At 42.4% G+C, this 15280-nt stretch overlaps 1 protein-coding gene across 6 annotated transcripts in view; it reads right to left on the bottom strand.

The window, feature by feature from the left end:
• Positions 1–15280, bottom strand: part of ZNF470 (zinc finger protein 470) — an 81370-nt gene that overhangs the window by 52838 nt on the left and 13252 nt on the right. For 3 of the 6 annotated variants that reach the window (XM_068529271.1, XM_068529270.1, XM_068529275.1), the window contains one exon: positions 8047–12937. In XM_068529271.1, the coding sequence (XP_068385372.1) occupies positions 11232–12937 (1706 nt within the window). In that variant the 3' untranslated portion in view covers positions 8047–11231. Of the gene's footprint in view, positions 1–2095; positions 2188–3248; positions 3384–4131; positions 12938–15280 lie in introns of those variants that run through there. The other 3 variants (XM_068529273.1, XM_068529272.1, XM_068529274.1) reach the window with 2 other exon arrangements.

The raw sequence follows: 15280 nt of genomic DNA on the forward strand, positions 1-15280 counted from the left end.
CCATTGTGCACTTACCACTTTAAAAGGGGGATTTCTGCTCCCCTCCCCCTCATTCTGAGCATTAGATCCCTTTCCCACTTCTTGAGTCTAAACTAGAAGTTTCTCCTGCAGTTCTTTCTATCCATGCCAATGCCTACTTCTGAGTTCTGTCCTTGTTGAATCCATGTTAAGAGATATTGGGAGGAAAAAAAAAGGTAATCACACTGCAGGTTTGGTGGGACTTCACATTTTGGGCTTCTTTCCCAATCTGCCTGTTATGTACTTTTTAGAGACTTCAAATTGCTTCTTCATGCATTCTGGAGCATGCATGCTTCATGCATGCATGCATCCCAGCTTTCAGTGGGAAAGACAGGTGGAGCTTGCTTAGTCCATTACCCAGAACCAGGACTCTCCCAAATTCAGTGCAAAATGTTATTATTTTTAAAACTAATATTCCATTGGAAATATAAACACTCCAGATGTTCAGGGCTTCTTGTGCATTAAACATCATATTGTAGTTCTTCAGTAGCACATATAGTTAGTGTTTATTATGTGCCAAGTACTTTTCTAAACACTTAAAATATATTGACTCATTAATACTCACAACAGTCCTATAAATTAGGTACTATTATTATTCCCATTTTATGGTTGAGGGAACTGAAATTAAGGTGATATATCTAGTATATGGTGGAGCTTGAATTTGTACCCAGGCAGTTTGGTTCCAGAGTCCTTGTTACTAACCTTTATACCATACTCTGGCACTCTTAAAATATTTTCTTCTGACAAATAACAATAATGCTTTTGTTTAAAATGTATATATGCTCTAAGAAACAAGTTCCATTGGTAGTACATGTTCTGTGGCATTAAATCTGTTTTTTTTTTTAAAAAAAAGGTATTTTGCTTTAAGTTGCTTATTGTGTCTTTGATGTAAGATAAAACACTTTCAATATTCTAAGTTGTTTTCATTTGATTAGATTTTAAAACTTATGTACCAATTTTTATAGTTTTATGATAATTAATTTGCTGGTGACACTTGTTCAGCAGTTTAATCAGAACATGAGTTATAGTTCTTAAGGTTCTATTATTGGTCAATAAGATATTAATATTAAAAACATTCTGGAGTAGAGTAAGTGTGAGAAACTCTCATCTGCAAGAAATGAAAAATTAGGAATTTAGTCCAAAGAAATCAGAGATGAGGGCAAAAATTCAAATACAAAGATGATAACTGCAACGCTCTCTATTAAATAGTAAAATATTGGCAACAATTTAACTATGGAACAACAAAGGGCTGATTAAATAGATTATGGTATTCATCCTAGAAAGAAAAAAGGATGTAGTACATTCCCTGGCATTTTAAGACACTTATGGCTCCAGTCAAGTAGGGAGGGGAAATCTTTGTTTACTGTGGCAAAAACGTCACCCATCTCACCTGCGCCTGCAGATCTCCTCCACTTCCTTCAATATGCAACTCAGAAATCCCTTCCTCTGTGACTCAAGCCCTCCCAATGCCTCCTCCTTCCAACAGTGAGTAAGACTGTGCAGGATTTCTCACCAAGGTGGCAAAAAGGAGCTAAAATAAGCAGATTTCCTCCTGCCAGATTGTGGCCTATCACAGAGCTTCATCAGTACAGATGAAGGGGCACCTTCTTGTAATTCACCCAAAGGCACTCATTCGGGCTATTAATGGCCCTTCCCCTCCACTCCACAGGAAGTCCACTCTCCACCTGCAGCACTGATCACACTGTAAAAATAAGTGTTTGTTACCTTTTCATTTCTCCAACAGATAGTAAGCTCTCTGAGAGCAAGGATGGGGATTTAGGGACTAGGCAGATCGTGGCTCTCAAATCTCCTCTAAGGACTGTATTTCTGTATTGTCAGATACTTATGAAAAAAATGAGTACAAGGGAAGGGCTCACAGTGGGTCATTTCTTGAGTGAAGAATAAACACTGAACAGGAAAAAGTGGAAGCTCTGTAAGAGTGTATTGGGCTGTTTGAAGCTACCTATAGCCCCATTACTCATCAGAAAGAGAGGAAATAGGAGCCAGGCCTCAAAGTGGGACAATTTTCAGAAGGAAACAAACATTACCAAATCCTGAAAAGCAAGGGAATACTAACCAGGGACATGGCTTTAAGAAGTTCAATTCCCATCACCTTCTCCTTTTCCTGGCTCCTCACATGGAGAAGGGCTTCACCCTGAGAGGGCACAGCTGGGAGGAAGAGAAAGGAACGGTGAGAGACTCTAGTGAGAGACTCTAAGAACGGTGAGTAGCTCGAATAATCAAAACCTAGAAACTTTTCCCTTCAGCTCCCTCTGTTCTCACTCCCTTATTCCTACTCCACCCTCCTCTCACAGCCCAGGCACTCCCTGGGAAACCTATAATTCACAGCTGGGGTTCTGCTCTGCTCTGGATTTTCAGGCTGAGGACAATCTCTCTCTTGCTCAAAGCCACCCATTCATTAACAACAGAGATGTATTAGGCGTGCTGCATATATTCACACTCTGATGTGACCTTCACGACCTTCAATGAAAATAGGGAATACTGTCACTGTTTCACATGTGAAAGCTCTGGGAGATGAAGTCTTTTGCACAAGTCACACAGCCTGTAAATAATGGAGCCCACTCATCAACCTAGGTCTGCGTGACTCTACCACCCAAGCTATATGCTCAAGCAGACGCCAGAATACAACAAAAAAAACACCCCATGTGCAACTAACTACTCAGGACTTATAAAGAGTCTACGAGACTTGAAAAAAGCCATCTTCCCCAGAAAGAGGTATTACCTTTGTTACAATAGAGTCCATGTGGCTTACAGATAGCTGGACCAAAAAACTGTCAGGAGACCCAAGTTCTCCTTTTGCTTTCTGACAAACTATAGTTCTGAAGAAGTCCCTGGCCACCTCACCCCACCCCCAGGCCTCCAGCCAAGCTTATTCAATCAGGAAGAGGATAAAAATATCTGACTTAATTCTGGTTTCTTTCCACTAAACTCCACTGCTTTTTCAAAGCATTATTATAATGATGAGTGTAAGAATGAACGCTTACGGAGCACTAGTTACTATGTGACAGAGACTACGCGAAGTGCTTTACATGTATGAGCTCACTTAATCCTCGTAACAGTCCTATGAGGTACAGAATATCATCTTCATTTTACATAACAGAAACTGGGTCAGAAAGTTTAAGAAAAAAGAACTTGCTCAGTGGAGGTCTTGGGATCTGAACTCTTAGGGTCAGCTTCTTCAACTGTCAAAAGTGGTTAAGAATACCCACCTCAAGCAGTTGTTGAGGGGATTACATCAGGGCCAGTACAGAAGGGGACTCTGGAGTCAGCCTGTCCTGGATGTGAATCCTGGCTCCTCCACTTACTAGTGATTACTTGTCCTCTCTACGCGTCAGTGTCCTCATCTATAAAAAGGAGATAAGATAGTTTCCACCTCATAATGTTGTGAGGTTTGGTGTTACCATCACCAAAAGATCTTAGAACCATGTCTGGGCCACAGTAAGCGCTCAGTAAACATTACCTATTGTTACTGCACGCAGTAAAACAAGCAAAGAACAATAAGGCTATGAGCAGTGCTTCTTTCCCCTCTCTCTCTCTCTACTCACTCTGGCTAGGGGCGGGGCGGGGGGCGGTAGCGGGAGACAGAGAAGTGTGAGATAGAAATGGGGGAGTATTTCTGTTCATCTACTAAAAGGTGACTAAGCCATGGAAAGGCTGGGATCCCTCAGCACTTCCAGATGAAGCTGTGAATCTCGCCTTCCTCCCAAGTCGCATCCCACAGTGATAATATGGGACAGGACTCTTAACAGATTAAAAAATAAAAATATTAAATACTGAGGTCCTCCTTGAAGAGCAGCACAGCACTCAGAGGTAATGTTCTAATGGGGAATGCTCTCTCCCCTGGGTCCTTGGAGATACGCAGACAGACCTGGAAGGGGAGTGTCTGGTTAGGAGACTCTGGGCAAGTCAAGACCCCTCCCTGAATTCAGCTCCACCCTCCGGCCCGAGGTGACCGTCCAAATCTTTGGACTTCTGGGTCCACCAGACTCTGCGGCCAGGGACATCCTCCTCCAGCACTTGGGCCCAGGAACAGCACCCCCAAACCTTAGTTTTCACTCTTGCAGCCGTACCGAGGCCGTCTGCCACTCTTACCTCCATACTTAGTCCCGTGGACGTGTGTAGTGTCCCGATTTCCACACCCTCCAGGCGGGGCAGGCAAGAAATGCTTCAGCCGCACCGGCCCAACCAGGCGCCTTCCCAGGACTCCAGGGCTTTGGGCCACACTGGGTTCTTGGTGGTGGAGTCAGGGTGTGTGGGGGGCTGGGGTGTGTGTCGGGGGGTGGTCTCCTCCGTAGGCGTTTCCAGCTCTCAGCCACGTAAAATCCTTCATTCGTCCCAATACACGCCGTCGCTCACATGCTGCTGGGACGTGCCAGGTGCACAAAAGACACGCGCAGAAACACGGGCCCCAGTCACACACTTGCCTCCTCTGCGCCCCACCAGTCACATCTCACACCCGCACACACTCTCCCCCCCATTCACACACGTACCTGCCTCCTCCTCCCGGTCACACACACACACCACGCGCTGACGGTCACAGTAGCCAAGTCACGGGCGCACGCTCACGACCCCCCCGCCCCCGCATGCAGACCGGGACGCTGCCCTCTCGGCGCCTCCCCGCGCCCGGCTCAGCCGCTGCCGCCGCCGCCGCCCCACTCAGACTTTCTCCTCAGAACCGGCCAGACTCGCTCACGTCCGGGTTTCAAGTCCTCGTCGGAAGTGGGCGTGTCCTCCCAGCGCAAGGGCCTTTGGGAAACGTAGTGCAGACAGGGGTGGCGGCGGCTTTCTGAAATCTGAGGACTAGGCTGCTAGGCAGGGTTCCTCTCCCCGGCCTGGTGATCACTGCCCTCTGTCCCCTACTGGTGCCTCCTGGTCCGGAATAGAGCTACCTAGAAGCCTTTTAGCTTCTGGGTCCCCGAAGTTTTGGCGGCCTCCATGAAATGAGCCGAGTCCCGGGGACTTCTGGGAGCCTTCGCCGGGCTCGGAGTACGCAGGCGCAGCTGTCAGGCACTGAAAACCGAGACCCGAGTAGCCGCTCACCCGCGCCTCCGCCGGAGGTGGGCGGGGTCGCAAGAACGTGGAGCGCGCGGGCGCCTTGAGCAAGGGGAAAAGCCAGGGAAGTGAGCGGAGCTTAGGAGAGGCGGGTCTAGGGGCGGAGCCTTCGGGATAGAAGAGCGGAGATTTGGATTTTGCCTGGTGCTTTGTGCACTTACGGGTGTGTGTGTGGTGTGTGCGCTGCGGGGTGTGTGTGTGTGTGTGTGTGTGTGTGTGTGTGTGCGCGCGCGCGCGCTGGGGTCTAGGGGAGGTAGATAATTTATTTCCAAAGGTCTACAGATCAAGAGGAACTGTACTTAAGAAACGACGTCTTATGAGCCTCATCAGCATCTGGACTTAATTTACATGACAAGATTCTTGACTTTGAGCTGATGCTATAATGAGATGCGATTTGGGGAGGGGGCGTTGGAAGCCGGTGATAGTTTTGTATGCCGAAGGGAAATGAATCACCAGGGGCCGGAGGGCAGACTGTGGTACGCATCCATTAAGGTGGCTCCCAAATGATCCCCGCCTCCTGCTATTCATAACCTCATGTAATCCTCTCCCCTTGGAAGTGAGCTGGACCTAGTGACCTACTTTTAATTAACCAAGTACAAAGATGAGAGGATGCCACTTGTAATATTAGGTTACATAAAGGCTTCGGCTTCCACCTTGGGTACCCTTCTCTTGCCTGCTCACTTACAAGGAAGCCAGCTGCCATGTTGTGAGCTGCCCATGTGGAAAGGAATTGATGTGTCCAGCCAAAGGCCAGCAAGGACCCGAGGCCAGCCAACAGTTTTAATGAGTGAGTTTGGAAGATGATTCTCCTCCCATAAAGCCTTCAGATGACTGCTGTCTTGTTGAAAGACCCCAGGAGCCAGAGGCACCCAGCTGAGCCATGCCTGGATTCCTTACCCAAAGAAGTTGTAAGATGACAAATGTATGTTTGTTTTAAGCCACTAAGCTTTAGCGTAGTTTGTTACACAACAGCTAATGAACATACTATCACAGCCCTTACTCTGTGATTCAGTGAGTTAAAATAGGGATTCTATCAGTAGTCAAAGATACCACATTGATAGAACTACAGCAGCTGCTATCACAATTAAAACCCAAGTGTCATTACCTGCACATATGTTTGTTTTTCACTCAACATAATAATCCACTGCTGTTGCTCCTGAGTGACTGATGGCTTTCCTCCAAATAGCGGTTTAGGGGCCCAGAGTTCTTCCATCTTGCAGTTTTGCCATTCCATACAATTGAGATTCTTCTTCTTCCAGCTGGGTGGTACATCCTCTTCTTAATAACCGAGCCCTGAGTGACACACATTTTTCCTATTCAAACCACAGCCAGAACTGGAAGCAATAGTGGCTGAGTAATGCAGGATGTGCCTCGGCAGTCACATTCTGGAATCCATTTTCAGGCAACAGAAAGGGAAGCACAAACTTTGGGCAGTTGTCTAATCATATCATAGGTATCATTAACAAATGCTACATACCCAGGACCTTGGAAAATAACCATATGGGTTTGTGGTCATTGTACCTGCTACAAGCTACACTAGATAAGAATCCCCCCAGGAGCCCTCACTCTGCACAAATACGTCATTCAGGAATTCCAGTGGAAATATTCATAGAGACTTAGATTACAATCTTTCAAGAGTACTCAGTCTCCTTTCTGTTGACTCAAGTCGATGTGGGACTTTGATGCCATGCCATGGAGTGCTTCTAACTAAAATAAAACCCTAGTGCAGTTTCAACCCTGGGGATCAATGATGAAATAAGGTAAAAGTATCAGATATCAGAACATTCTTAGGATTTCTGTGTTGTGACCATTTCATTTTATTCTCATGATTAACCGTTGCCCTATACTCCAGCTACTGCACATGCCCTAGTTCAGTACACTTTCCAAATGTAATCACTGTCATGAGAAATCCCAGTACCTAAAGGAGACAGATTTTTAATATGCTGGTACTTCATGTCAAAAGAACATAGAAAAGCTACTGGACCCTGACAGGGGAACTTGCAAAAGATAAGTCGGGGGTAGGGACATAAATGATCCACTCCAGCACTATAAACTCTTGAATTCTTTCAAGTCCTTACATATTACGCAATGTAGATTCTAACCCTCAAAATGACATTTCCAAAAATGTGTCCTAGATTTTTGATAGTATAATAAAGGATATTAAATATTTCTGGATGACGTGAATCTCCTCCCTGTCTGCATTTCAAACTATAGGTCATTTTAAATCCAAGAAAGCAATAATGGTGGGACTAGAAAAGCAGACTCAAGAGTTTTGTCACAGATTTATGGCAAAGAGAATGAGTAGGGAGGTTTCTTAAGGTTTGAGAAAGTCAAAGTTTTCTAAGATGCTTGAATCTTTCCTGATAGCCCCATTCCAGTTACATGGATTCAAATCTTTCCCAACACTTCACTTTCATTTAAGAGAAGTGGCGAGGTTGGGAATTCAGTAAGTATCGTAGCTCAGCAAACACCTGGATCTACTGTTGCACTTGGCTTTCAGGATTTGCCAGCCCCGCGGTTAGAAGCAGCTAAGAAGACTCCCAACACAATCATAGAAAGATCTGACTTCAATGCCTTTCTTAAGGTCAGAATTTCAAGTGGCCTTTCACTTTTAATTATCTAATTTCATTGTAAACAAGCATCACACTTAACTTTTGGAGCTAGCATTGCTGCCTTTAGTTTTTGGTAAGAGCTATCCAGCCCCTCGTGTGCAGTGGGCTGGACCCTGCTGCATCATGTGTATCCTTTCCTAACACAACACAGGATTACAAGTTTCTCTGTCTTTTAACCTATCTCTTTCAATCAGCCCTTAATATTCTGCTTCTCTGTAGTCTGAGAATCATCCTCTAGTACCAATTTCTATATGAGAATAAAAGATGACTCCAACTTAGAAGTTAAATATTGAAAGGATACCAGATACCTTGAAGATTTAAAGAACCAAACAAAACTAGGATGTGAGGATGCAGGAATCATTTTAATGGATCAGACAGGTAGAGATGCAGAAATCTTTAGGTTGCTGCCAAAGGTTGACTCAATTCCACCTATTTGCGGTCCAGGAGTGATGTTCCGTATCTTTATAATAGCTGTTACAACAAGTGGCCCAACCAATCAAAATGAATACTGACTAAAAGAAAACATCCCTTATGGCCCATACATAAAGCCTCATATTTGCCCCGTGTCTCTGGTCAAAATACAAAGAATGAAAAACCTGACTGGCTTAATTAGTGCCATGTGTGACTGGCAGTCCAACAGAACAATACAGAATGGAGGCAAAGTGCCAACAAAGAGCTAGGAAACGCATGTGTTAAAGACAAAAACAGATTTCAACATATATACTGAAAAAAATATATATACACACACACACATATACACGCACACATATATATTCAATATTAATTTTGACTCTATGACTACAAGATTATTTTACACATAAAGTTCTGCAAATCACATATTGCATTTAATATATTGTGGACAGACAATACTCCATAGGAGCATATGTAGAGCTTAATCTCTGCTAACTGAACAATACTGTATTGAATAATCACAATTTAATCAATCTGCTTGGCAGGATACTGAAATCCTATTTGTTGTAATTAAAAAGATTTTGCAATAAACATTATTTATATCTATATATTTATTCCATTGGGATGAAACTCCTAGATCTAGAATTACTGTTTCAAAAGGAATGCATATTTATAGTGTGGCGAGGTCATGCCATATTGCCACCCCAAACAGGAGGAGACAAATCTACACTGGTAATGATGAACAACCTCCTGTTTTCCCACAATGATAACTAGTATGGGAAATTAACTGCAGTTTAGATTTTAATCCATCTGCGAGTCAAGAAGAGTCGTTTTAAATCTGTAATTTTCTGAGCAATGAGGTTAAGAACCTAACAAATTTTCTTTGAGTTCTTCCACTGTGACACCCCTGTTGGTAAGCACTGCCTAGTTCCCCGACTGCTTTGTGTCATTGCACTCTGTTCTTAAACGACATATTTTTTCGTATGTGTTGTGTATTTTCTGCCAGTTGTCTCTTACATCTTTTTTGACACTTTCACCATATCGAAGTTTATTTAAATCTTTGTACAGGCCAGCTTACTCTCTTCATGTCTTCCAGGGCTCCATGTCCTACTCAGTAAAGCCTTCCTCCTTTCTGTGTTTGCTTCTAACATATTATTTCATAATTAGAGCCAATAAATACAACTGTATTATATCTCTCTGTAAGGTCTAGGTATGCTTCGCTTTTTGGAGAGTGGATAATCAATTGTTACAACATCATTTCCCCAATAATGAAACACTAATCTTATTACATACCAAAACATTTTTTCAACGATTCTTTTTTTTTTTTTTTGGCCTCACCACGCAGCATGGGGGATGTTAGCTCCCCCACCAGGGATCGAACCCACACCCCCTGCAGTGGAAGCACAGAATCCTAACCACTGGACCGCCAGGAAAGTCCCACCAAAACATTTTTTAAATGTCCTGCTATGTTTGACAAATCATCCTTCCTTGCGTGGTTTTCAACTAAAACTGTCAGAGCAAACACATCCTACTGGGGACTCTGTTGGGAGTGACAATTTACAAACATTTTAACAGTATTACTTCATCTAGAAAAACATAGCATTTCTCTTTTTATTGACATTTCCTATTGTTCAACAGTTTAATAACATTCTTTCACTTCTATTCATAAGTTGCTTTATAGTTTTTCTTGTTTTTGATGGAAGAGTTGTATTATCCTCATAGAAATAATTAGAAACTTTTGTGTATTTTTCTCTGCACTGGAGCAGGAGTCGGCAAGCTTTCTCTGCACAAGGAGAGATAGTAAATATTTGAAGTTTTGCGGGCAATACTGTCTCTGCTGCAGCTACTCAGGTCTGCTATTGTAGAGTGAAAGCAGCCCTAGGCAGTATGTAAACAAATGAGCATGGCTGTGAGCCAATAAGACTTTATTTACGGACACTGAAATTTAAATTTCATATAGTTTTCATGTTGTCTTAAGCTATTACTCTTTTCACTTGTTCCTCCATTAAAATAATTTTATTTTAATGAATTTATTTATTTATGGCTGTGTTGGGTCTTCGTTTCTGTGCGAGGGCTTTCTCTAGTTGCGGCAAGTGCGGGCCACTCTTCATCACGTGCGCGGGCCTCTCACTATCGCAGCCTCTCTTGCTGTGGAGCACAGGCTCCAGACGCGCAGGCTCAGTAATTGTGGCTCACGGGCCTAGTTGCTCCGCGGCATGTGGGATCTTCCCAGACCAGGGCTCGAACCCGTGTCCCCTGCATCGGTAGGCTGACTCTCAACCACTGCGCCACAAGGGAAGCCCTAACATAATTTTTAAAAATCAGATCATGGGCCATACAAAACAGTCAGTGAGGCTCTGGCCATGAGTCATAGTCAAGTTCAGTCTGCCTCAAGGTTAGTGGTTCTTTGAAAGTTTAATGGAATTCACGCATAAGCCCAGGTGACTTTAAATGATCAAATCTTGCCAAAATTTCTAATTCTTGAGTAACATGTCAGAAGGTTTAACTGTACGCAGGTGAACCTTGTCTTTTCCTCTGATTGTTTCAGTTCTTTTCTTCCAGGTGGCCTCCTCACCCATGTTCTCTACACACTTTCTAAGACTGTTGTCAGATGTAATTTTCTCACCAAGGTCACAGCACCTTACACTTTATGCAGATAAATAAGAAGCCATAATACTAACTCAACATTATGGAATCAAGTTTTAAACCAGAACAGGCAAAGCCTCACTGATTATCTTGAAACGCCTGTTCCTGATCTAATATCCGGCTTCTCTTAGCTTCACTCTATGCATCATTTTCAGTCAGAGTTGCCTATGGTAACTTTTCAATGTCTGAAAACAATGTTTTTAAAAGAGCTAACATTACTGAATGCTTAGTATGGACCAGCCATTGTGCTACACACATCTTATGCATTAACCAATATGAAGGATCTCAACATAAGTGTTTACATGAGGAGTAAATGAATTCTATTTTCACTTAAAACAAAAATCTTCACGTTCTAACTGCAACAACGTGAAAAACAAACGTGTACAGGACAAGAACAGAATAGACAGAAAGAAGAGAGAGAACAGGTTTTAAACTGCTGGAGAGGTCTATCTGAGTCACAATGTCTCCGGACTAGAGTGATGGGAGTGAGGATGGATTCCAGAGAAACTTGGGTAACAGATCCACAGGATTTGATGTAGCAGGTAAAGAGGGGCGTGCAGGTGACTCTCCAGTGTGGATTCTCTGATGTGCAAAGTGTGTGCTCTGCCTGAAGACCTTTCTGCTTCTCTTATGGTTGTGGGGTCTCTCTCCCGTGTGCACTCTTTTGTGCTGATTGAGGTGTCCGATTTGGATAAAGGTTTTCCTGCATTCCTTGCATTCATACGGTTTCTTTCCAGAGTGAATCCTCTGATGGACGCTAAGGGACTGCCGATGGCTGAAGGCTTTGCCACACGCGCTACATTCGTAAGGTTTCTCCCCAGTGTGACTTCTGCGATGACAGATGAGGGACGACTTTGTCTTGAAGGCCTTCCCACATTCAATACATTCATAGGGCCTTTGGCCAGTGTGAAGCCTCTGGTGCTGAGTGCAGGAGGAGTTGTCGCCAAAGGCCTTCCCACATTCCATGCACTTATAGGGTTTCTCTCCCGTGTGAACTCGCTGGTGTTGAATAAGGTGTGTAGTCTGGCTGAAGGCCTTCCCACATTCCTTACACTCGTAGGGTTTCTCTCCTGTGTGAGTTTTCTGATGCTGCGCCAGGTGAGCCTTCTGGGTGAAAGCTTTGCTGCAGACCTTACAAGCGTATGGCTTCTCTCCAGTATGAATTCTCTGATGGGTGGCCAGCTGGGAACTGATGCTGAAGGACTTACCACATTCCCCACATTCGAAGGGCTTCTCGCCAGTATGAATCCTCAGATGGCTAGCAAGGTGTATATTCTGCCTAAAGGCTTTCCCACATTCTTTACATTTAAAAGGCTTCTCTCCAGAATGCACCCTTTGGTGCTGAGTGAGCGAGGCATGATGGCTAAAGGCTTTTCTACACACGTCACATTCGTATGGTTTCTCTCCTGTGTGAATTCTCTGATGGACAGTCAGGGATGAGCCGTACCTAAAGGCTTTGTCACACACATCACATTTGTAGGGCTTCTCTCCAGTATGAATTCTCCTGTGCTGATTGAGTCCGATGTGATCACTGAAGGCTTTCCCACAGTCGATGCAGTCAAAGGGTTTCTCCCCAGTGTGATAATACCTCCAGTGACGGATAAGGGATGTGTTCTGTATGAAGGCTTTCCCACATTCCATACATTCGTAGGGCTTCTTGCCGGTGTGACATCTCTGATGTCGGGCAAAGGATGAGCCGTCACTGAAGGCCTTTCCACATTCCCTACATTTATAGGGCTTCTCTCCAGTATGAATTCTCTGATGCACGGTGAGGGATGAGCTCTGGGTAAAGGTTTTCTTACATTCATTACATTTGAAAAGTTTTTTTCCTGCATAGATTCCTGCATGTTTTATTACCACTGAACTTGGGGGGAAAGTGTTCTTAACTGAATCACAGCGGTGAACTCTCTCTTCTGAAATGTCCAAGTGGAACCATCTTCCAGATTTGTTATATGGACACTCTCTTTCCTTAGAGAGGGTTTTGTTGTGAGTGACTGCCTCCTGCCTGAATTGTGTTTTCTGACCTGCCAGCTTCCTTTCAAACAGACCCTCAGAATCCCAGCTTCCTCTGAAAGTGGAACTCTCTAGGTTACTGTTTGAAGTTCTGTCCATTACCACTTCAGCAAATGAATCCTGCTTTGGAAATAACTCCTGGGTTTCATGTATAGACTGCTGGCCTGAAAGATATCAAGAAAATAAACAAGAAACAAACATTTCTTTTATTATAGGCTGGGAAAAAAGGAATCTACTAAAAGGAAAACTGTGAAGAAACTCACTAATTGGTGAATTAAACCCTAATTAAACCACATAAATTGTGCACCTCTAAAACATGCGAAAATGCAGTCTACAATGTATGTAAGACGACCCCAGACTGGGTTCATATGGGAACCCAAGAGAGGTGAATAGAAAAAAAGTTAAATGTATGTGGAATCAGTCACTCATCAGAAGCGTCAGGAGTCGGAAAAATGTTCTGCAATCACATCACCTAAAAATACAGTCTATGACACTCATTCTCTTCACCCTTTCTCACCCCTGGCTATGCAGCTTTGATGCCAGGGCAGTCATCATGTCACCAAAGTTGTTCCAAGAAGCTCACCAAACACAAAAGGACAGTGTATTCTATAACGTTCATTAAGAGGCCTGAAAGCCCAATCACTCCCCTACAACCAGAAACGGTGTTTCTGTCAACCGTATCTTATTTGACTGATTTCAACAGAACCTATGGCGCCAACTGATCGCTAAAGTTCAGCGGTCACATAGAAATCATTTTTACACTGACCTGCTTGCTTCTGCAAGCCTGACAAAATCCTCACTTCTTCTCTGGCCATTTAGTAATGGAATTTCTCATTCTGGAGAGACTGTTTTTATAAAAATAGTGAGTGCTGATATTATATTTAATTACATCATACAACCACTGATCGGGTATATAGCTTACCTCAGACTACAAGCTTGCAGGGAGGAATGATTATGTCTGAAATCCCTTTGCTAAATCACTTAGCATGTACCAAAAACTTGTGCAAGTAGAGCTATATCACAATAAACGTACAGAGATGAAAGTGGTGTTGGGGAGAGAGATGATGCAGAGAGTCAGATGTTTGGGAAAAGATGATCTTTAAAAAAGGAAAATAAAGTATTTTTTTTTAAATGGCATCTAAACACTGAAAGCTTTCCTTCTTAGGTCAATAACAAGACAAAGATACCTGGGAAGTTCCAGCCAGAGCAATTAGAAATAGAAATAAAAGGCATCCAAATTAGAAAGGAACAAAAAAACTGTACTTGCTGATGATATCATCCCATATATAGAAAACCCTAAACAATCCACAAGAAAGGTATTAGAGCTAATACATCAAGTCATCAAAACTGCAGTATACAAGATCAACACACAAAAATCAGCTGTATTTCCATACACTAGGAATGAACAATCTGAAAAGGAAATTATGAAAATAATTCCATGAAAAATAGCAGTGAAGGAATAAATTATTGAGGAATAAGGTTACCTTAAAGGGTGCAAGACTGTACACTGAAAACTACAAGCATTGCTTAATAAAATTAAGAGCTAGATAAATGGAAAGACATCCTGTGTTCATGGACAGGAAGACTTAATAATGTATTCATGGAGAGAAACAAGGAAGAATTAAATAAGCAACAGAAACAAGACCAAACAAATTTGTCATACAGTACAAATGGGAGTAATATATCTATTAACAAAAACAAAAAACCATGAATGAAACAAAAATCAAAGCTAAAGCTTCTATAAATGAAGCTACCACACAATCTAAAATACTGGATAGCAAGAAACACCACATGCAACCTTTCAAGCCACAGGAAATTGGGGGAAAAAATATCACATTTATAAAACAGGATTTACATTCATGCTATATACAGGCAAGGAAATATGACCCAGCAGAAATGTGGGCAATGGGCATGAAGACATCACTAACAGAGTATAAACCCTGAATGGATTTAAACACATGTATTCCCAACCTCACAAGTAGTCTGCAAAATAAAAATTAAACAAAACTCAATTTTCACCCCACAGCTTGGAAAATATAAAAAAAAAACCTGAAATACTATTAGTGAAGATGTATGGAAACAGGTATTCTCATATATTGTTTACCAATGGTATTATAGCCTGTTATTATGTTCATGAAACTTAAAAAACATGTATACTTTGATCATGCAAAGAGATATGAACAAATTGGACCACCGTTTATTACAGGTGAAAACCGGAAAAAACCTAAAGGTTCAAATATCCTCAACAGTAAATTAGTTAAGTAAATTATGGTATTTCCATATATTGTAATACTAGACAGCCACTTAGATGAAGTTTCTGTCTACTTTCTAAGGATACAAATAGAAGCAGAAATCATAAAGATAGTAATATATTAGACTATAAAATTTTTTTTTAAATTTTATGTACAATTTTAAAAATTCTAGTGAAAAGAAAAATAATTACCATATGTGAAAGACAGTTTGAGATAATACATTAAAAAATTAATGTTTACATTAAGAAAAAACCC

Source organism: Eschrichtius robustus, chromosome 19 (genome assembly GCF_028021215.1).
Source record: "Eschrichtius robustus isolate mEscRob2 chromosome 19, mEscRob2.pri, whole genome shotgun sequence".
In the NCBI taxonomy this organism is placed as follows: Eukaryota; Metazoa; Chordata; class Mammalia; order Artiodactyla; family Eschrichtiidae; genus Eschrichtius; species Eschrichtius robustus.